Source organism: Mastomys coucha, unplaced genomic scaffold (assembly GCF_008632895.1).
Source record: "Mastomys coucha isolate ucsf_1 unplaced genomic scaffold, UCSF_Mcou_1 pScaffold22, whole genome shotgun sequence".
Classification (NCBI taxonomy): domain Eukaryota; kingdom Metazoa; phylum Chordata; class Mammalia; order Rodentia; family Muridae; genus Mastomys; species Mastomys coucha.
Genome location: NW_022196905.1, coordinates 88,992,951 through 89,016,378, shown reverse-complemented (window position 1 = coordinate 89,016,378; position 23,428 = coordinate 88,992,951). Strand labels below are relative to the sequence as shown.

At 43.4% G+C, this 23,428-nt stretch overlaps 1 protein-coding gene across 1 annotated transcript in view; it reads right to left on the bottom strand.

Annotated features, from left to right (window-relative positions):
* Fras1 (Fraser extracellular matrix complex subunit 1) overlaps window positions 1–23,428 on the bottom strand; it is a 415,397-nt gene that overhangs the window by 10,043 nt on the left and 381,926 nt on the right. Inside the window, exons 61-70 of the mRNA XM_031391220.1 lie at window positions 20,986–21,186; window positions 18,252–18,439; window positions 16,916–17,191; window positions 13,534–13,766; window positions 11,238–11,398; window positions 7,554–7,768; window positions 5,191–5,341; window positions 4,058–4,165; window positions 2,993–3,152; window positions 2,076–2,192 (exon numbers count right to left, since the gene is read on the bottom strand). Of these exons, the coding sequence (XP_031247080.1) occupies window positions 2,076–2,192; window positions 2,993–3,152; window positions 4,058–4,165; window positions 5,191–5,341; window positions 7,554–7,768; window positions 11,238–11,398; window positions 13,534–13,766; window positions 16,916–17,191; window positions 18,252–18,439; window positions 20,986–21,186 (1,810 nt within the window). The remainder of the gene's footprint in view (window positions 1–2,075; window positions 2,193–2,992; window positions 3,153–4,057; window positions 4,166–5,190; window positions 5,342–7,553; window positions 7,769–11,237; window positions 11,399–13,533; window positions 13,767–16,915; window positions 17,192–18,251; window positions 18,440–20,985; window positions 21,187–23,428) is intronic.

The window sequence follows — 23,428 nt, the reverse complement described above, 5'->3', positions numbered from 1 at the left end:
GGAAAGAACCCAACTGCCCACCAAATGATGAATGGATAGATTGCTATTTCCATACCATGTAATACAACTCAGCAAGAATAGAAACAAACTACTTATACAGTAACACAGAAAATCAAATAAGTGTACCAAGTGAGATGAGCCAGAGAAAAATAACTGAGATTGTATGATAACATTTATGTATGGTTCTAGAGAATTCAATCTCCTAGTGACAGACACAGATGAGGGGACCCCCAGAAAAGGGGGGTGTGAGATGACTTTTGAAGGAACTGGCTGCTTTTTGTCTTGGTTGCAGTGATATTATACAAGTATGCACATATGTCAATGTGGATTCAATGCATACTTTCACACCTGTAGTTTGCTTACCATCAATAATGCAGCCATTTAAAGACAATCCAGCCTGCTTGCCTGGCTGTGCTCTGCTGTGCTTACAGCCCCCTGCTTACTTCCTCTGCTCCCTCAGACCTCCATGTTCCTCTCATTTCTGAGCAATGCCGATTTAGTCAGAAGCTTCCCTTGTCAGGCACAGTCACCCAGTTTACCAGTTCTCACTTCTCTGGGACCTGTCGGCTCTGCCTGCCTTCCTTGTTTAGTGGATGAACTGTCTTGGCTCCAAGCTAATGTTAGCCCTTCCCTCCTGTCCCATGACTGTCCCTTACCACTGACTAGGACCTGGCTTCATCCCATGCTCTCCCTTCCACTGCAGTGTGCAAACATCTGAAACTGTTTTCTACCCTAAAACACAACCCAATAAAAGATCTGATGTTGGGGTGGGCCTCTCATCTGTTATCAGTCAGCGCGCCTCTTCTCTGACATCCCTTTTAGAAAAGCTCTTTGTTCCTAATGTTCCTGCTTGCTTACCTCTCTTGGATTCACCTCCTCCCTCCAGGTTAGAAGACCCTGCAGCTCACCAGTCCATGTGCCAATGAGCCTGGTATTATCCAATCTTTCAATGTGAAAAGTAATACTTCAAGTAGTTCTCTCTTAATGCCAACTCTGTCTTTTACATCTTCTCTCGATGTTTTCTAGGTCATTTGCTCAGTCCTCAGACAGGTAGCACCAAACTCTAAGGTGCCTGAGACCTGGGTGGCTTTAAAGACACTGTTGTAATATAATTTTATAACCTCAGTGTTCAGACTGGGGCAAAGCACTTGATAAAACCTGAACCAAGAAATCAGGCTTAGTGGGATCCCAGGCCTGAGGTAGGCACAAGCCTGTTCTGTTAAAAACTTGATGGTATTTTATTATGTACATTAGTGTTTGCTTGCATGTACGTAAGTGCACCACAAATGTGCCTGGTACACGCAGAGTCCAAAAGAGGGTGTTGTCCTCCCTGTAACTGGAATTACCATGGCTGTTAGCTGCCATGATGGTGCTGGGAAGAGAACCTGGGTCCCCTGGAGGAGCAGCCAGTGCTCTTAACTACTGAGCCATCTCTCCAGCTCCATATATTTGATTCTTATTCTTCTCCATAGTTCATGTCTATTAACTTTCTCTGAACATCGAGTTGGTGGGTGTTGGACCTCTTCCCAGGAGATACACAACTAAGTTTCTATGAACACCTGGTCACAATATTTCACCAATAGACCAACACAACCTTATTTTATGTGTGTGCCCATTTAAAGATCCCTTTACTTGGTAGACACTGGTGATTCATTAACATCAGATTCACAGGCAAGAGCACAATAATTCACGCATGCCTGAAGGGGCTTATTTAATACTCCTCAGGGCACATGATAGCCCTTGTGTGCTTAGACATGATAGAAAACATTCCCATGCTATGCTGAGGAGACATTTAAAATAGCAAAGCCACCAGTAAGATGCACACAACTGAAAACACACAGTATTAAGTAGACCACGAAGGATCATTGTGCTCAGAGAGCTGCTGGCGAAGGCAGAAGACTCCTTTGTTCAGCTTTAGCTGGGTCTATGCCTGTTGGGTGACTCAACAGTTTTACACATCGGTGAATGACTATGGAAGCATGGTGGGTACTCGTTTCAGGATTACAAAAACATTTTAGTGAGCAGGAGAATTCTTAAAGAAACAGAAGTAGTGAGGATCAGCTCTATTGGCCTACCTTTCTGGGGCATGTGCAGTGCAGGCCAGAGACTTCTCTCCTGGGTCCACCCAGGGCTGTGTGGGCTGCACGGTGCAAGGGATCAGGTAGATGGTGTACTCCCCTGAGTAGTCCTTTCTGGAAACAGGCAGAGCAGATTGTTGTCACAGGTAATACCTGATGATGACTTAGTCCCAGACAGACATGACTTCATTAAGCAGGGCTCATTTATGCACTGACAACTCTGTAAGCACCACTTTGAGGAACTCATCTCTGATTATTCTGACATTCAGAGTATTATCCTCAAGGTGTTAAAATTTTTTTTTTTCATTTACTCAAGTCCTTTCTATGAGGAAAGCTGAAAAAAAGGCCCAGTGCTAATAAAATTCCGAGGTTCAGGTGATGACAAAGAGAGTTAAGGAAACATGCTTGCTAATTTGCTTAGTATTTCTTGTCAGCTGACAACCTGTTACCATATTGTTAAAAGCAAGAGCTTCTGTCTGTTATGCTGGGCTATGTTGCAGAAAAAGAAGCAAACACCATGGAGACAGCATCTCTTCTGAGCACCATGGACGGAGTGTCCTAGGGATACCTACCTCCATTTGGCTAGCTCTTGATTTTAGGGTCCCCTTCTCAGACTCAATGGGCTCATTCTTTTTCAAAGTTGAAGAACACTAGACATTCTCATGGGCAGGGGTGGGGTTACAGGTGGGGTGGGGAGCTCAGTGTGTTTATGGCAAGATGCAAAATTCTCCAAAAGTCTTTGTGTCCATCACTGACTTGCTACTGGGAGCCACCCCAGCCTAGGCAGGTTAAATGAAAGGCAGGAGAACATTCAGAAACTTCTGGAAGGATCTTTAAGTGCCTATGTTTCAAGCTCTTGAAAGACGTTGGAAACTTTTCAGTCAAGCCCCTGAAGCTTCCATTGCAGTAGTTACCTGTTGTAAGAGCTCGTGGCTCGCCAGAGTTGATGAGGAGAATCAAATGTCTGAGCACTCCACAAGAGCTGCAGGTCAAACTGAATTCCTCCTAGGTGGTCTGGAGTCAATATGAACGACTTCACATCTGGGAGAGTGTGGTGCTCCATCACAAACTGTCCTGTTTCAGAGGGAAACACTCTTGATTTGTGAGTTTCCTGTGTTTGCTTAAGGACCTGATTATTCTTTTTCCAGCAAAGAATTAAGGGCGTGTATAACCTTTAGAATATAATTTACAATGTTTGAGACACTGCAGCATTTTATACCAACCCACTACCCTATAATGGCCATTATGGTCATATACTGTATGTGTAAACATATGTGAAAATGTGCTGGGCTCTTATACAATCCTAGGGATATTTATGAGAAAAACGGACACTGAATATACTCATACATGAATCTCAACAGACACACTTTTGGGTCTTAATGTTTTATAAATAGAAATTCAATGTTGGATATAATCATATTTATATCTGTTCAAGTCTTTGGTGGAAGGGGACAGGTGTAGATGTCCCTAAAAATGTAAAGGTTACTCACCAAGACATCATCATTCTTAAAGTTCAGTGTACGTGTTTGAGGCAGATAAGTTGATGGACTATTCTGGATGGAAGTAAGCTAATGAGATGATACATGCAAAATGTAACATGGAGTTTGGTTGGGTCTCTTTTCCTTTATGTATATAGATATAAAGTAAATCTAAAGGAGCATAAAGCAAGTATGAAAAGCACTTGTGAGAATAAGGGCAGTTTACACGAGGACGGTTCTTCTCTGTTATGTCTGCTGAATGTGAAATGGCAGTGTGCTCTCTCTGTTCTTAGTGGATGTCTGTTGACGTGTTTGGGGTAGCGTACATGAAGATGGCAGTTCGTTTTCCAAAGCAGTGACCAAAAAGAGTGTATGTGTGTTCATATATAGATAGTAAAATGCTAACACTATTGACTTTTTCATTGTTCTAACATTTCAACTTTTCTGAATGTTTGAATTATTTCTTAATAAAGACTTAGGAAAAAAATGTATTGAAACTACCTCTGAATTTGGCATGGGTCTTGAACTCAATGACGAGACGGCCATCCTCTCTAATGTAGATTCTTATTATCTGAAGTCTTGCAGAGAGCACACTGTCTGTCTGGATCCCTGGACAAGTAACCACACAGAAAATGTCAAAGTCAGGGTGTGGAGAGCATCTTCTGGATAAGTGATCACCCTAGACTCCATCTTAGGGCATCTCTAAGGAGATCCAAGTACTTAGGTGAATGTGAATTAGTTCTGTATTCACATGAGCATGATTACAGACATGAATGCCAACTAGAACAGTACAGGAGCTCTTGTTTGTGGCTCTGTATTTTTTTCTGGGTCCACTGTCCATACAGGGGCTCTTTATCTATATGGATGCCAATTTCCCCAGAAGCAGAGAATGTCTCATTTCAGAAAATAGTGGATCTAAGACTTCAGGCACTATAGGTCCTCCATACTGTATTCTCCTTTACTTTTAGGACCTAACAGAGTCCTACCTAAGTCTTGACATATACATTTTATTCTCAAACCAATGGAGATGACAGGGAACCCTCTAGAAAGTCAGCTGTGTGGACTTGACACACCAACGATTAGAGACAGTTATAGGTACAATGCCCACTGTGTTCAGAATGACCTAAAATAAAATGGAATTGAAGGAGGAGAAAAACAAAAGTTAAGAAAACAACAACAGATAGGGGCCAAGGACCCAAGTGTTAATTTGGCTCTGGTAGGAGAATGTCAAGCTGTTTTCCCACAGGGAATATGAAACAAACAGGATGGTCTGAGCTCAAGCCATTGAAGGGAAGAAAGGATGTAATTTTCAATTACTAGAGATGAAGCCTGTCTAAAGAATGTTCATGAAGCTCTTCAGCATCACTTCCTCAGATGAAGGGTGTCACTCCAGGAAAGGGGAGAGTGAGCACAGAAGTAGAATTGATGGGAAGTGGGCTTGGGGTCATGCTGGGGCACAGGACACTGGAAACGGAAAAAACAAACAAAAGAACAACAGATTGGGATACTTTCTGGACCCCAGTTAAAGCCCTCCCCGACCTTTCTCTAAAAGACCACAGGAATAGTTGCTGTTAGAGTTCACTGCTTATCACGATTGAATGTGAGGTAGAACAGTGAGGATGTCCACGGCATACCTGTTCTCCAGAGAACGGTGTCATAGAAGAAAGAGAATTCCATCTCAGTGTGGTGCTCTAAGGAGGCCCAACCCCTGGGGGCCGTCACATAGATGTAGGACACGTAGAGAGGCACATGTACTGTCAAGAACGACTGAGCAGAGTCTCTCACCTGCCAACAAAACAGTGTGCAAGAGACAGGCTTACTCCTTTCCTGGGAGGATAGGGCAGAAGGCCTCTCGGTTCAGTTTTTATCCACTCCCTTGGTCACTGGATCATATAGTAATTCCTAATCTACACCTGCAGCTTGTCTTTGAAACATAAAGAGGGTACAAGGTGGCCTCTTCAGAAGAGGCGACCTTCAAAGGCTTTTCTGAGGAGGTAACCTAAAAGAGGAGGTGACCACCTTTGTTTCCAATCTTCAGTTTCTAGAGACATTCCCTGGAAATGTAAAGTCTCACAGGCCTAGAGATTGGCTTGCTGACATGTAGTCTGTCAGCACTTCCTCGCTTTGCTGAGAATTTGCCAGGGACCCGAGGCCTGGGGGAAATGCTGATCAATGGTGACTGGAAAAGCACCGAAGTTCTGTCCTCTGAAATGGATACATGCTTGATACAGGATGTCTTAGTAAGCATCATATTCATGCTCCAGGAACAAAGGCCAGGGGTTTGCACATCCCATCTGGGAATCTTACCAACAGCTCAGGGAACAGACAGTTCTCTGGAGAAATGTTTTGAAAGAGAACAAATCACACATCCAAGGGAACACTATTTTCTATGGGGTTCCTCTTACAGTTGTTAATTTGGTGCACTGAAATAGATTTTATTAAGCCATGAATAAAAACTGGACAGAAAAATAACAGTGTGCTAGCAGCTGCCTTCACAGTGAACTGTGTTCATGTGTGGATGGGAGAAATTATTAATTAAAAATTCATAATTTTGTCTGTACACATATTCCTTTTTTCCAACAAAAAGCTAAGCCAGTAATTTTAGAAGAATTTTTTTTTTTTTTGATATTGGGCAACTTTTATGGGATATTGAAGGATGCATTTTCCCCTTCTTTTCTCCTCATTATCTTTCTTTGGCCCAGATGATGTTATTTGCTAATCTTTAAGAACATTTTCTGACAAATATCTCATGCATTCTTGTTATGTGTTATGCTGAGAGTGTGAGTCACAGTTTAATATGAATCCAGGGAGATTACCTCATTAATGTCCACTGGTCCTACTTGAGAAATGCTGAATGAAAGCCTACTTCTAGTTTTTCTGGTTGTTTTTTTTTCAATTACATATCAGCAATTTCAATTATTTTTAAAGAGTCAGACCATACTGAAATACTTAGCGTATCTATATTTCCTGTCTTAAATTTAAGTGGACAGAAGTAATCCTTGTCTGTGAGACTTTTTAATGACTATTATGATCAGAAATATCCAGATCTGTAATGGAAGAAAAATCATGGAGAACAGAGAACATTAATTTTCAAGGGGAGGAATAATCAGGTTTGTGGCATCCATTGACTGTAGGCCAGGCATCGGCAGAAACAGAAAGCACTGGCTGCCTTGAGGCTTTCTCCAGTAGGGGGCAGTGCTGCACACAAAACCAGAGGAACCAGGGCACACATTTAAATTACAGACTCCCGGACTGATTAACATCCCTCTACAGAGTCTCTCTTTTAGGGAGGCTAAACTTGTTTTGAAATGAAAACCAAACAGCTAACAAGTTTTGGCTCTCACTGAGATACCGGCTCAAAAGTGGAATGGAGCTTGAGAATTAATTTCCCCATGAGATAGCCTAGTCTCTCTGCTACTCTTACAGAACTGCTCTTCTGAGCCTTTCGAGACTTCCTAGAAACACTTCTGTCATCAGGAATGTTTAATGTGTAAACATGCACACATACATACATGCCTACCCACATATCTGTTTTCACAGGCGTCGTGAGTTTGGAATAAGCACACGGTCAGAATGTTTGAAACAACAGACTCTTCCCAGTGGTACTTTGGAATCCAGAGTTGTCTTTTGGGAGGTGTACCACCTGCTATGCTGACTCATTCCAAGTGGGGAAGAGAATCTAGTCACATAAAGAGCCCCGCCAGCAAATGTAAATCTCTGTTTCCCGAAGCATAACACAGTGGAAAGGGTCATACACCCATGTGAAGAAGCAGATACTAGATTTTTGTACAGATGACTGGCTACAATCATTGTTTTATACATTAACTTGATTTAGAAGACCGCAGGGCTCTTTAAACCACAATACAGCCAAGACCCTTGATAAGGAACTTGAAAGAACATTCCCTCACCTGGCTAAATACAACAATCAGCTACTCAGCTGACCGAGGCACTTCTAGAGCAGAGTTGGCATAGCAGCACAATATCCCAGAGAACCCACCTGGAAGTCAGCAGTCACGGAGCCCCCACACACGTCGATAAGCTCTGTCATGTCATAGTACGCATCGAAGGTCCACACGCAGCTCTTCAGGTTCAGGTGTCTGTATAGCTGGATGGTTTTGGGCTCCCGTACACTTGGGTCAAATTGGAAGGGGCGGTCATAGCCAGGGCCCAGAGCAGCACTGTGGAAACCTGCATCATCCAGGAACCCTGCCTCTGCAGGGGAGGGAGGAGAACAAGGGGCAGTGACTATCTGAGACCCTGGCTGGATCTGTTGTACACTCGGACTCCCAGAGTATAATCAAGTCAAGAGGAGAGTTTGTAAAGTGCTGAGCTGCCTGTTGGGAGCTGAGATCATGGCTCAGCAGGTAAAGTGTTCCTCACACAATATGCATGAAGGTTTGTTGTGGATTTGCTCCAACGCTTGCATTATGTTATTCGGGCGCGTAAGAGGCTGAGGGTCCCTGCTCCCAGTTGGTTCTGATTGGTAAATAAAGGTGCTGGAGGCCAATGGCTGGGCAGAGAGACAGAGACAGGACTTTGGATTCCCGGGCAAGGGGACCAAGGGAGAAAGGAGAATCACCGTGCCAGGAAAGGAATAAAGGTTTGAGAGCTGTAGAAGAGAGAGCATGCCAATCATGTAAGAGCCAGGGAAGAGTGGCCCCAGCCCCTAGCCCCAGTTGGGTCTAAGGAAACAAAGATGGAGTATAGATTTTTAGTAAGTAATAACTCAGTATGAGAGAGGAGGCGTAAGTGTTACAGTTTGTTGAATGGCCCAGCCATTGAGCTGTTTAAGGCATATTAAAATAGAAGGGTGTGTGTGTGTGTGTATGTGTGTGTGTGTGTGTGTCTTTCATTCAGAGTAGATTAATCAACTACTGAAAAAAGGGCCCGATTAGGGATCCCCAGCACCCATGGGATAAAAGCTAGGTATAGAGGCCTGTATGTATGGCCCCAGTGCTGACACGTGAATCCTTGATACACACTGGCCAGTCAGAAAGCTCCAAGCTTAATGAGCAGATTCTATCTCAAAAAGTAAAGTGGAGAATGACTGAGGAAGACATCTTTAATTGACCTTTGGCCTGCACATATGTACAAACAAGCATATGTAGATGAACATGTGCACATGATACACGCCACACACACACAGAGAGAGAAGGAAAAGGGGAGAGAGAGAGAGAGAGAGAGAGAGAGAGAGAGAGAGAGAGAGAAACAGAGGGTGAGGGAGGAGAGGGAGAGGGAAAGAGAGAGGGAGAGAGGGAGAGAGGAGAGAGGGAGAGAGGGAGAGGGAGAGAGGGAGAGAGGGAGAGAGGGAGAGAGGGAGAGTGGGAGGGAGATGGAGAGGCAGAGGCGGGAGAGGGAGAGGGAGAAGAGAGACAGACAGGCAGGGAGATACAATGCTAAGTTGTGTGTTGCCTGGGGTTAAATGAGGCAATGCCCCTTTAAGAAACCCAGGTATCCAGGAGAAAGGGTTAAAGCCCAGCACAGAACCATGGATGAATAAAGCAGGTTTTCCATGTGTTTCTATGCATCGTGTGGCTCACCACTGGTCTTGATGAAATTGCTGTGCTATATAGATCACTCACATATGCAAAACTATTTTTAAGGCCAATTTGAAGCACATTTTTTTATGGAAAGCCATCAAACCAACTTCCTTTTCTTCCTCCCTCAAATGGTTTCTGAACTCTTAGAGGTGGGGAGCCATCTTAATTAGTAGATGGCTTGCTAATGATGTCTGACTAAACTTCACTTGCTACGGGGCAAAATTACTTGATCAAATGTTGAGACCTGTTCTAAATTACAGAAGACAGCTAAATGCTGATACAGTTTTCGGACATTTGAGATATAATAAAAATTTTCACATCTTTAGTGTGTGTGTGTGTGTGTGTCCACGTGCGCGCACGCATGTGCATGCGTGTGTGTGTGCGCACGTGTGTGTGTGTGTATGTGTGTGTGTGTGTGTGTGTGTGTGTGTGTGTGTGTGTCTAAGACAATGGCATGGAGGTCGGAGGACAACTTGTGGGAGTCAGTTCTCTCCTTCCACCACATTGGTCCTGGAGACTAAACTCATGTCATCATGCTTTGAGGCAAGTGCTTAAACCCTCTGAGCATCTTGCTGGCTCCTGAATATAATTTTTATAGTCCTAAAAGTAGCCATCATCTTTAAAAAAGACATAGAGGCAGGGCTGAGTTGTCTGTTGACTGGGGTTAAATTGGGTACTGCCCCTTTAAGAACATCTCAGACTATCTACCACCAGCAACTAGACTTGGTCCCATCAAGACTAAGGGACCTCAATTGAGCTGTGATAAATTTAAAAATTTTTTTAAAAAGGGAGAGAGAGAGATTTTCAGTCTTTAATCATACCGTTTCTTTTATGGCCTATGTATATGTGCCAATTAAATTTTCATGTGTAGCTCAATGCTTTAAGAATAACTTGAGCTCAACTAATTCTACTGTACAAAGACTACCACTACCAAAAATGATACTTAATGAATATGAAAGAGCAAATAAATGCATTTCTGTCTTTAAAACTACTGTTGAATGATTCATCAGCAGAAAAGTGGTGAGGGAGGGGCCGGGGGGTGACTGGCATTCCGTGCGCACTTGTCCAGGTAAATGGAAGCGGACAGGACTTTCTGTGGAGTAGTGAAGTGTCTGCAGTGGCGGTGAACACAGATGCTCAGCCTTTAGCTGTTGGCTTCTTCCTGTTCTCATCTGCTGCTGCTGCCCAGCCAGGGTCAAGCTCTTGCTGAGACAGGCCCATCCAGTAATGGGGTGGGGGAGTAGGGAGTGGGGGACTGGGGGGAGGGAGGCAGAGGGAGAAGGGGAAAAGAAGGGGAGGGAGAGGAGAAGAGGAAGGGAAGCCAGCTATCTCTCCAGCATTTCTCTTCAATAGGTTGTAGAGCTCTTGGGCATTTCACTCTGCCCCATCCTGCTTCTTGCCCTGACCTTTAACTAGGTGTTGCTCTCTGAAGAAAACCATGTGCTCTAAACTTTATCTCAGTTCCCACTTCTAGAGACTCCATGCTTTGGCCTCTAAGATCTGCTTTTTCTCTTTCTAAGGATGTTGCTATCATGGGAGCAATCAGGAAACGAAGAATGGTCTCCATAGGTGGGGAAGTAACTAATATTTACCACGGAGGCATTTTAGACGTGATATCACATTGAACACTCCCAATCTGACTGGTAGAAGCAGGTTGTTCTCACATCCCAGATAAGAACACAGTGGCTGGGAGAGGTCAAGCTATTTTTGTTAAGGTCTATAACAGTGGTTCTCAACCTGGGGGTCAAATGACCCTTTCATAGGGGTTCACCCAAGACCATCAGAAATATCAGATATTTACATTACAATTCACAACAGTAGCAAAATCACAGTTACAAAGTAGCAATGAGGTAATTTTATGATTGGGGGTCCCCACACCATGAGGAACTGTATTAAAGGATCACAGCATTAGGAAGGTTGAGAACCACTGCTCTACAGCTCATGGCTCAGAACAGACTCTGAGTCTAAGTTCATTGTATTTGAAAGTCCCTCATTTTCTTGTTGACTTCAGTTATGTTCTTTGTGTGTGGATGCTCTGGAAGTAGGGAAAATTCCCATGGAGCTAAGGCTAGAAACTGTGAAACGTCTAATCCTCCCCACCGAGCCCCACCTCCAAAGCTGTTCCACAGAAGTGGACTCACCTGAGAGGCCTCGCAGGTCCCGGGTGGTGACGAGGTTGGAGCAGACATGCTGATGTCTGTAGATGGACTCTGACAACAGGAAGTGCAGGTTGTGCAGGGGCATTGTAGAAATAAGGGGCAGCATTCCATCCTGGTGAGGGATCTGCACGGAGATGTGGATTCTAGGGGAGAGGATAGACGAGGGTTCAGCTCCGCGGGATGGGCAGGAGCCGCCAACTGAGCACACTCGTTTGTCTTTGCCTGGTAAAGTTTAGCAATCCTTTCCCTCCCTTGAGGTTTTCCATGCAGGATTTATATCTGAACATGAGGGGGTAGACACAGATGGAGGGTCGCTTTCACTCCTAATGGACCCTCAAGACTCATAGCAATCAGGAAGTACAGGGCTTCCCCCTACCCCACCCCCTGACAGGAAATTGTAACATCACACTCAAAAAATCAAAGCTTCATTTGTTCTGAGTGGCATCCTTGTCCCTTTAGGAGCTAAGGCTTAGTGACCGATACAGCAGCTGTCCCCACTCGGTCTCCATGCTGAGGGCTGATATGGTTACATGCTTCTTTGTGTGTGTGTCATGTATGTTGTGTGTACCCATGTTTGCATGTGTGTGGGTACACATGCACATGTGCCTTCATGTTCCTTTGAGGAAGCTGGAAGAAGACGGCAGGTGTCATCCTGGATCTCACTCCACTTCAAGGCAGGGTCTCTTGCTAAGCCTGGAAGCTCACTGGTTCGAGCAGCCTTGGCTAGCCAGGATGTCCTGGTGAGTCAGACTTTGTTTGAGTGCTGGGATTATAAGTGGCTTCAACAACTGCTCAGTGTTTAACACGGATTTTGAGGATCTGAACTCGAGTCCTCACACTTATGTGCTGAGTGCTTTAGTCACTGGCCCAACTCCCCAGCCTGTTTATATACTTTTAAACATTTATTTTAATAATGGGATAATGAAAAAAAACTGGTTGAATTCTTAAAATTTCAGGTCAGTTTCTTCACCAGCCATCCTACTAACCACTGTGTCTCTCTCCATCTAAAAACAGCCATTTCTTGCATCTCTTCTCTCAAGTCCTCCAAACACCTTGCATTCCATTCTGACCATCCTCATCCAGCAGCGACCTTCCCCTCAGTCTCCATTCCTTGGCCCTGGGCGGCCTTTGTCCCAGGCTGTCTGTAACTTATTTATATTGGCTGATATTTCTCGTATATTTAGAGACTGCTTATCTCTCCTCCCCACTCTGAGGACAAGGACCATTTCCTTCATTGCTTTTGTCCCTGCAGTGTATGTAGAATACAATTTAAAATAAAATATGAACTTAATAAATATCGGCTCAAGTCTGGGACGCGAGCAGAGCTGTACTTATGGGCTGCATTTGTTTTCATTGTACAAGTTTAAATTTTCACAAATCCTACTGAGAGTGGGCTTTGGGTTCCTAAAGCTTGTCTGTAAGCCCATGTTTTTTCAGGGGAATCCAGACTTTGGGTATAAAGAGCATGGCTCTTTACTTAGGCAAGGCTCAGTGCCGCCCTTTTCTTCTGTTACTGCTACTTAACAAAAATAAACTGTGTTTTTGAATGAATAAGAGAGATTTGCATATGCTTGTACCCACTCAGATGTTCACAAAGGTAAATGCTTAAATTCTATGAAGCTTAATGAATATGTATGTCATGGGGGAAATCTCTTCTGCTATGCAAAAAAAAAAAAGAAAGAAATTAAAATCATGATTTCAGAGGAAAAGGTAAGTTCAGCAACTTGTAGTTATGATTGTTATTACTCATGAGTTCAGCATCTATTCAGCAAGTGCGTCATGAGGACTAGAAGCCCTGAAGTAGAGAAGGAGATACAAAATCAATAGTCCTGATCCCTTCCCTCAAGGTTTTTAACATCTACCATACCACATGGTTATGAAGAATGATGACTCGCTGAAGGAGGCATAAATGGGAATCAGAGGAACCTCTAAGTCAAGGTGGAAGACATGTCGAAGCTGTTTCTAGAGAGAGGCTGTGGGTGTCACATTATTGAACGAGAGGACTTAAGTATTGCAAGTGGAGTTGGGGCTCTCAAGCACATGACCCCAAAGAGTTTGAAGTCCTTGGAGAGCAGGCATTGGGGCAAGTGAAAAGCAGGCAAGATAAATGAGCCTAGGAAGAGAGGGGCCAGACCTCGAGGGGCCTTTGATAAAATCTTTCCTTCTGAAGCTTTAATTACCACTACTCAGTTTTGCAGAAGCATCTTTCACTGCTCTGCCTCAGCTGGAAAACATAAGGATAGTTGGAATCCACTCCCGGAGGAAGTCTTTGCCTGACCTGTTTGGATGTTCTTTGTGTTTGACGTCCAGGTACTTCAAGGTTGCAATGAAGGACTGTGCCTGGAAGCCTCGAGCTGTCCCAGCCACTACTGGGGTGTGGCAGATAGCACTGTCCGTTCCAATGGTAACAACATTGCTCCTCAAGGGAGTCCCTACATGGCCCACTTTGTCCACAGCCTTGGCCACACAACGCACGTGGAACCTCCGGCTGAAGTAAATGCTGTCTAGGACCTGTAGGAAAAATAAAGTATCACAGGTAGGAATATAATACACAAGCACATCTTTACATCTGATGGGTAGGGTACAGCAAGCTCTGTTTCAAAGTTAGTTATGGAGGCCTTCCATCCATCTATCCATGCATCTATCCATCTATTCTATTCATCTATCCACATCCATGCATCCATCCATCCATCTATCTATCCATCCATCCATCTATCTATCCATCTATCATCTATCTATCCACCATCCATCCATCCTTCCATCACCATCCATCCATCCATCCATTACCATCCATCCATCCATCCATGTATCTATCCATCCATCCATCTATCCATCCATCTGTTCATTTATCATGTGGTCAATGATATCCATCATGAACCAGGCACTAGGGTCAGAGCAGAAAATACATGTAGTCTGAAGGAGTATGAAAACACACAAGTACAGATAAAGCAAGTGCCCAAAGACAGTCTACAGTAACTGTATCTATTGCTCTCTTTAGACATGAGGTTTAACATATGGTTGACATAACTCTCACATCTTCCAGCGAGACTCATTGGCTTCAACCAAGCCTCTGTTACAGAGAACAGCTGCAATGGGGTTAGGGCCTAGACATGAGACATAATTCCTTGTCTTCAGGAAAAAGCCTCCACTTCTTTCCCCAGTGACTCTTCTGGTTTGGAATCAGCCCTTCAAGCAGTGCAAGGAAGAGGCTAAGATGTCTGGCCAGTGATGTACCTAACCTCAAAAAACTCCTGTGCAGATTGCAGCGTGCCTCCAAAACAAACAAACAAACAAACAAAAACCACACACACATTCCCCTCTTGTCACCCTAATGTTAGCAGCTTTTCTCCTTCCCCGCTCCCAGACATCCTCCCACTTCTGGCTGATCAGGGAGGCTGACTAGAGGGGTTAGTTCCTGATCTTTGTCGGTGAGATGCCCAATAAAGTTTCATCTTTTTGTAGCAATCTACTGACAGCATCCTGGCTTTTCAGGCAGTGAGCCTTTCCTGAGTAAGTGAGCCAGGAGATTGTCACTGCTCCCCACACCCTTGCAGAGGTCTGTGTGCCATACAAGCTTGAGGCAGAGACCCTGGCCTCTGACACCCCTTGGCCTTTGAGAGTCTTTCTCCAGATCCCTTTGCATTTCCAGATGTCCAGAAGCAAGAGGGGCAAGGGCAGCTGAGAGGCAGGTGCTGACATGCCAGGTGCTGTGTGCGTCCATGGCTAGTACAGGTCAGGAAAATTAATTAGTAGTTTTGTGTGCCTTAGACCTCCCACAAAGCAATCACATAAACGTAGAAATTCCTCCCATGGAAACAATTTTCATTGAAGTCCATTAAAAATTAAAGAAGATTTCCCCATTAAAGTTTTTTTTTAATTAGCTGCCACCTCTTTATTTATTTATAAACGGACTTAGTCTAGGAGGGATGTTAGGCATGTTACAAAAATGCACAAACGCGATGGTACTCAATAAATAATTGAAACATAAAGCAAAGGAAATGGGGAAAGAGTGTTAGTCACTAGTTCATCACAGGAGAAGTTAGAGTCACAGCGCTGTAAACTTAGTACTTATTTTTAAAATATATTTTTTTGGCTCAAATATAAGGTTCTGTTGAAATAGAATTAGATACTTACAATATAATAAGCTGTTAAGTCTTACTTTAAAAGGTTTTGTGTCTGTCTGTTTCTCTCTGTGTGTGAGTGCATGCATGTGTGTGCATGTGTGTGTGCGCGTGTATACTGACATCTTGGGTTGTCGGTTCTTGTCTCCCACTTTCTTTTTTTTGTTTTGTTTTGTTTTGTTTTTGTTGTTGTTTTTTTTGTTTTTTGTTTTTTTGTTTCTCGAGACAGGGTTTCTCTGTGTAGCCCTGGCTGTCCTGGAACTCACTCTGTAGATCAGGCTGGCCTCGAACTCAGAAATCCACCTGCCTCTGCCTCCCAAGTGCTGGGATTAAAGGCGTGCACCACCACCGCCTGGCTGTCTCCCACTTTCTTTAAGGCAGGGTCTCTCTGTTGTTTGCCACTGCCCTGCATGCTCCAGGATTGTAAGCTTTGAAGGATTCCTTTGTTTTTACCACCCAACTTACTACAGGATCACCAAAAAGATGTACTACAATGCCCAGTTTTATGTGTGTTCTTGTGATTCAAACTCAGGTTCTCATGTGTATACAGCAAGAGCTCAACCTTATAAGCATCTCTCAAGCTCTTATGATTTTAATAATACAGAAGTCCATTTAAATTTGTACTACATTACAAAAGAATGGATTTCCCAGCCTTTGTGAGCAAGTGGTGTCAAAGACAACGGCTACAAGTGACCCTGTTCTGTTGGACTTGCTAAAGAATATAGTCTGAAAGTAACCTTGGAGGCCTGAAACTAGTTAGGAAAGCGTGCTAGACAGCCAGAGTCTGTGTTGAGTCTGAGCTTTGACTGCCCTGAGAGATATTATTGGTGTATGAGGAAATCTGCTCTGGGGCACTTCTCCCAAGTCTGGACAAATATCAGTAGTCACAGTGGAAGGTGGGGTAGTTTGGTGGAAGGCAGGGTTGTGGATCTGCGATTTGGGAAAGAAAATGCCCCGGAAGGTTCTTTTCATGTCTTCTCAAATGTTTTTTGTTGCAAAGCACAGACCACACAGTAAGTGGTCCTATCCCTCTGTTTAAAATTCACTCCCTACTGTGTGCCATTCATCTGTTGGTTATTTGAAGATTTGTGACTGTGGTAGAAATCTGAATCCATGTCCTCAAGAAGTTTATACCCAAATACTCACTGAATGATTAAAAAATACATTAAAAGGAATCACTCAATGGTGCCCACCTGGAATCCTGGACTTGTTTAAGCATTTATAAACCACATTTGTCAGGGATCCTGTCAAATGGCTGAATGGAGACATATTATTTTACAGATCAAGTGCCTGAGAGAGGTCAAAGAGCTCCTCTATATTAAGTGGCTGAAAGGTAGTCAGACTTGGAGTTTGTAAAGATGCCAGTAGACAACTGCTTAGTTTCTTCCTAGTACACCATGTTACTTTTCCTAACATCTATTGTTATTCCTAACAAATTATTGTTAGTTTTATTCCAAATGCCGTGCACAGACCTCACAGAATTTGACAGATTAGTGCAATGCCAGCTCTTTCCCTCCTGAGGGGGTCGGCCAGACTCACCTTGTGGTTGACGCTGGTGAATGGCGTGTTATCAGTGATGGTTTCAAAGGGAGACCGAGCCCCATTGCCATCGGTGGGCGAAGCCACTTCCCAGCTGAACTGCACAGATGTTTGGTTGATGCCAGCCTCACTGCAGCGCTCCTTCATGACAGCAAACCTGGGGTAGCGGGAGTCACAGGGCGTGACACAGACTAGCGGGTAACCTGGCGAGGGAGCTTTCTTGACTCCTTCCTTTGCTAGCTCTTCCACATGGTCATAGTCAGCAAGAGTGACTACCTAGAAAAAAGCAGCAAAGCTTCAGGCTGGGCCGAGGAACACAAAGATCAGGGTCTGCCACACCCTTCCCTAAGACCCTCACAGCCTCTTCGTAGGGGTTCTGTAACCCACAACAGGAAACTGCAATTCTTTGCCAGGCAAAGATGAAGGTGCCATGAGTGGAGGAGATCCTGTCAGAAGCTTTATTATCCAACTGTCTGCATTCTGAAACCAAAGCTTATCCCTTCTGTGAAAATAGACTATTTTCTTTTACACATTGAAATCCAAATTCTGTTACTAATGGCAGCTGCTAATTTAGAGGTGCATTAAATTGTTAATGGTGCATGGAGACATACTTGCTCAAAATAGGAAAAATAAAAAGGTGGTGTATTTGTTTCATAGTCAAGGAAGAGATAAATTTTGAAATAGTCATTTCCTCTAATACATAAGAGACTAGTTAAGGGAGGTTAGGAGAGTTATGCTGATTACTTGAGGCATGGATTCAGTATCTACTGGTGACCTTTGGGCATTTTCTTCTTAATGGTAAGCTTATTGCATTCATTCCGTGTCTCCCAAGCTAAGGAACATAATCCACATCTCTGTGTGGGGTAAGTATGCAGGATAAGAGATGTAGTAGCATTGCTTTCTTGCTCTTTCCACCAAAGCAATACAAATATCAACTGAACTGCACTTTTGTTGTCAGGTCACTGTGGAAATAGCTTGGTCTTGCATCAGGAATGGGTTTCTCTACCCTTAGTGCTATTAGCATTTGTACCATATAACTGCTTTTTGTTGTTGTTGTTGTGGGGGCCATGCTATGCATTGAAGGGGGCTTTGCAGAATCTGTGGATCCCACCCACTAGATGGTCCCAGGACCCTGTCGGTGTGAGAGCTGTACCAAGGAGAAATGTCTCCACACATGGTCCAATGCCCTCTGCAGGGGGAAGTGGGAGGAGAGATGCCCTTGGCTGAGTGCCAAGAGGCACAAAGAAATGACACACTGGAATCCATCTTGTCTCCAGTTCTCATCTACTGGCCACTGAGACACAACACCAGCCATCCTTTGGATCAAGCAACTCACAATGGGTGGTGCGGGCAGTATCAGACTCCCTGCTGCCTCTTGGTCTAGAATTGTCACTGTAGCAGTTGTCACATCCCCAAGTACGGCTTCCACAGGGTCATCTGGGCCAAGGACTAGAGAAAAGGATTCATGCCATTCTCGATCCTCATTGGACAAGATCTCAACTTTGAAAAAGATATGATCCACGCCTTCAGCAAGAACAAAACAAGAAGAGCAAATGCCATGTCAGGGGAACACTCGATAGAGTATAGGTTGACACAGCTTGGACATCACATTAAAACATTCCCTGTCCTTTCGGAGTTTTCTCATACGTACAGTGACTGCAAATCACTGCAGACCCATCTACAGACCCAATTCTACCTGTGGTAGAGGCTCGGCACTGCAGATTTGCTATTCGACACCATACAAGGATTAATGGCCCCTGCCTGACACAGGCTGGCTGTAATAAAAATCTATGATCCAAAGTACACTTCATCCTGGTTACACTTCTTTTTTTTCTTTTTGCTTAATTTTTCTTCCCTCTTTACATGCACGTACACACACTCTTGTGTGGCTGCAAGAGCGTGCACACAAATGCCCTTCAAGCTGTGCCCTAAGAGACAAAGGCTAAAAGGCTGCCTATTTAGCCAGGCTTTGCAAAGGTAAGAACACAGAGTGAGATGCTGGGAGGAAGCAGGCTTTAGAAATTCACTCCATCTCTTGTTAAGTGCATGGCAATAAGGACTCCTCCCCTCCTTTCTACATCTGGTTTATGCTCCTTCTGACCTACGGTCCTCCAAACCTTAAACAAACAAAAAAAAAAATAAGAAAAAGAAAAAGAAAAAGCAAGGATGCTTGAGGAGAAATGGTACAGATGTGGAAGACTGGAGCTACCCTTCCAGAAAACACCTAACAGACATGACAGGGATGGAACTTGTGTTGGCTAGTTTTATGTCAATTTGACACAAGCTAAAGTCTTTGGAGAGGAGAGAGCCTCAGTGGAGAAAATCCTTCAAAGATCTGGCTGCAGGCAAGCCTGTTGTGCATTTTCTTAGTGATTGATGGAGGAAGGTCCAGCCCCTTGTGGGTGGTGCCATCCTTGGGCTTGTGGTCCTGGGTTCTATAAGAAAGCAGGCTGAGCAATCCATGGGAAGCAAGCCAGTAAGCAGCAGCCTTCATGACCTGTGCATCAGTTCCAAGCCTGTTTGAGTTCTTGCCCTGACTTCCTCCAGTGATGGACTATGATGTATAAACCAAATCAACCCTTTGCTCTCCAGATTGCTTTTGGTCCTGGTGTTTCATCGTAGAAATAGTAAGCATAACTATGGCAGAGCAGAAAGCCCTTTAAAGTTCCCGTGAGATGTCAGAGATGTAGGGACCTCTATTCTGAGCCTCTGAGACACTCCATCCACTTGCCAACATGTCTCTGAATAAGTGTGAACAGTGATCCCTTGCTGGTTATATCAAAAATGGTACTAGGATCTACAGTTGCCACTTAAAAGGAAGTTCTATTAAAACAACAACTAGCATACAATTCAACTTGTCATCTGCCTGATCCATTTCCCCTATCACAGTAGTTCCCAACCTTCCTAATGCTGTGACCCTTTATTATAGCTCCTCATAAACCATAAAATTACTTGTGTTGATATGCCATAACTGGAATTTTGCTGTTATGAATTATAATGCAAATATCTGATATGCAGATGCTCTCAGTGACTCCTGTGAAAAGGTCATCCAACCCCCAAAAGGTTAAGAGCTACTGCTCTATCAAATCAATACATCAGACAGTCAAACTGCTGGTTATGACTTGATTATTGCTTTTCTCTCTTCCCAAACCCTTCACCGTTTTTTGTCTTCAGCGCAAAATGTTTTTAAGCTTGTAACTGGAAATCCTGTTTCCCAGTAGATCTAAAGCCATTTGTACATTGGGATTGTGTCTTTCAGATTTCAGTAAGCCCTAAAGGGCCCAGCATAGCATTTCCTACCATGTTCTGCATGGTGTATGTGTATATGTTGTATCTGTATTTAAATTAAGTGTTGTTTTCATTCAACTAAATAACAGGCTAACAAAAATCCTTTCAGGTAAACCTAAATGATCAATGTGTTCTGTGGGTAGGTCTTTTTGTTTTTCAAACTAGCTAGAATGTTATCTGCAATCTCAAATATATATTTAGCAAATGCTTTATATTATTGAAAGAAAGTATTGTATTCTAATTCAGTATCTTACCATAATCCTTTATTCAAATGTAAGACATTTACCTCTCCATTAGGAAAACCCCAGCTGGGCAGTTGGTAGAATACACCTTTAATCCCAGCACTTAGGAGGCAGAGACAGAGGCAGGTGGATCTCTGTGAGTTCATGGCCAGCCTGGTCTAAAGAGTGAGTTCTAGGACAGCTAGGGCTATGCAGAGAAAATCTGTCTTGAAAAAACAACAACAAAAGAAAAAGAAAATTCCATAAATTTGACATGTAGGGAAAGGGATGGGGACTTTGGGAATGGGAAAGGCAAGAGAGGGCAATGGGCAAGTGAATAAGATCAAAATCGATTATATATAGGTGTAAAACATCAAATAAAATCCATTATTATGTATAATCAATAAATACTGGCATAAAAACAAAACAAACAAAAACCTATACAAACAACAATTAAAAAAAGAAAGGAAGAAAAAAGGAAGGAAGGAAGACAGAAAGAAACAAAGAAAGAAAGAAAGAAAAGGAAAGAAAACCCAGAGACTGAAGTTGGCACTCAATTACCAGGACTGAATTTCAAGACTCGGCTCTTGGGGTAATAATCCACACCAGACTGGGCAGAGCCATCTCTAGTGCTGCAGCGGATCTTGGAGGTCCTATTTTGATCGCCTCTACGGATGACCTTGATGCTCAGAACTGCAATGGCATCTGGCCCTGCAGGTTCCCGGACTTGGTATGCAGCTTCTTCAAACTCAATGGTAGGGGCTAAAGAAATGTAGGCAGGAAAACAAAAGCAAGTTAGAATCACTCAAGGGTCCCGACTCCTAAGAAAACAGCTTATAACAAACAGAGGGAACTGTTCACAATACGGCAACCTAATGGTTGGCTGTCATAAAGATCAACCAGCATTTACCCCTGAGCCACATTTTAGACAAAGGAACTGACTAGGGCTCCTGCAGGTGTCATCTCTCACAAGAGAAATGACTGGTCTTCAAGCTTCCAACATGACATGATAGTGCAAAGAATGCTTTTAAACTCAAGATTTTAAAACTGAAATTTGCACAATTTATCAAGGGACCAAGATGTAGTAGGTACTTGATAAATATCTATGGGCCAATTACATACACAATCTTTTTAGTTACAAGCTACAATTTTTTTTTAAAAGTTTACAGTGCATCTCATTTAGCTATTCCTGAAGTATAACGATTCTGGGTATTTGGACATCTAGGTATTTTGATCTTCCCATACCGGCTGTTTTCTAAGTTCTCAAAATTTATTTCAGTCAGGATAGTTAGTTTAGGATCACAGCTTTCTTAATTCAATATATTCTGAAACACAACTATTTTCCAATAGACATAGTATTTAAACCCCTGCCCCTAATTCATATTTCATGAGAAGGGTAGGAGGTTGTCAGAGAAGATGATAAAATAATGGGAAATTGAGAGCAGTTATTAATTTTGCATCATCTTAGTGTGTTACAGAATATTTTAGAAATTTTTCATCTCTCTTCTTTCTCAGAAAGTTTTGTCTGGACTGGTAAGCGGCTCTTTGAAACACTGGAAGGATGCCGAGCAGGGTGACTTTGTTACCTTCTGAATGCTTTGCTTTCATCTATATTTGCATATGTACATGTGTATGCAGGTACACAAAGAGGCCACAAACAAGCACTGTATCCCTTGGGGCTGGAATTATAGGCAGCTGTGAACTCCTTAGAGTGCATGCTGGGAACTGAACCCCAGTTCTGGGCAAGAGTAGACACTGCTCTGAACCACTGAGCCACCTGCCAACCTCAGTCTTGAGGAGTCTTGATCATTTGGGATTTCTTTATGCCTGAGAAAGGTTTGCCTTGGAGTTGAACCTAAGTTTGCAGGAAGGGCTAATTCAACTACAAGTCAGTCTCAGTCTCAGTCTCCTCTCTCTCTCTCTCTCTCTCTCTCTCTCTCTCTCTCTCTCTCTCTCTCTCTCTCTGTGTGTGTGTGTGTGCGTTTATGCTTGTATACATGTTGGAACAAGAGGTCAGCCTCAGGTGTTCTTCAAGAGCCATTTTCTAAGGCAAGGTCTTTCACCGGGACCTGGGGCTTACCAACTAGGTTAGGACGGCTGGCTAACCAGCCCCAGGGATCTTCCTGCTGAGAAGCACTAGAATTATAAGTACATCTTGCTTTTTATACAGATGCTGAGGATTGAACTCAGGTCTCATGCTTGAGGGTCAAGCACTTTACCAACTGCCAGACTGAAGGCTACCTTTTCTTAGTGATGTCCAAGTTGGTTCCTGACTTTTCACCTGGAACTATAGGAGTCTTAGCACTCTCACATCAGTTAAGAGTGCAGATTCTAGAATCCAACAAATCGAGATTCATATTCAGTGTCCCTTATAGCTGTGTAGCTAAAATGCAAATTAAGAACTTAGTGGATGCTGTTTCTTCCCATAGAAGATACTGATAGGGAGTACTGTCGGGATTAAGTAAAATAAGCCAATATAACATGTGTAAGAAGGACTATAAACATTATGTAAAGATTAGGCTTTGTATTATTATATATTCACCTGTCAAAATAATCTATTTTAGTAAAATAACAACGTTTAGATTTAAAACAGGTACTTTTTGGAGCAAGCAACACATGTCGCCACTTCCCTGGAAAGGGGTGTCCTCACTCTGCCCCTTGACAGCTTGGGGAGCTGTTTGCTTCTGTCGGAGTGAGAAGTCAATCAGGTATCAGACTTTTCCAGGCAGACAGCGGTATTCCAGGTTAGCTCTTGGGACTCAGATGTTTCTGACTGTATTTCCAGCCCCGTCCTGACCTGTGGCAGCTTACATGATTTCCATTCTCTGCTCTAAGGTTCCTGTTCTAGGTTTCCATTCTCTGCTCTAGGGTTCCTGTTCTAGGTTTCCATTCTCCGCTCTAGGGTTCCTGTTCTAGGTTTCCATTCTCCGCTCTAAGGTTCCTGTTCTAGGTTTCCATTCTCCGCCCTAGGGTTCCTGTTCTAGGTTTCCATTCTCCGCCCTAG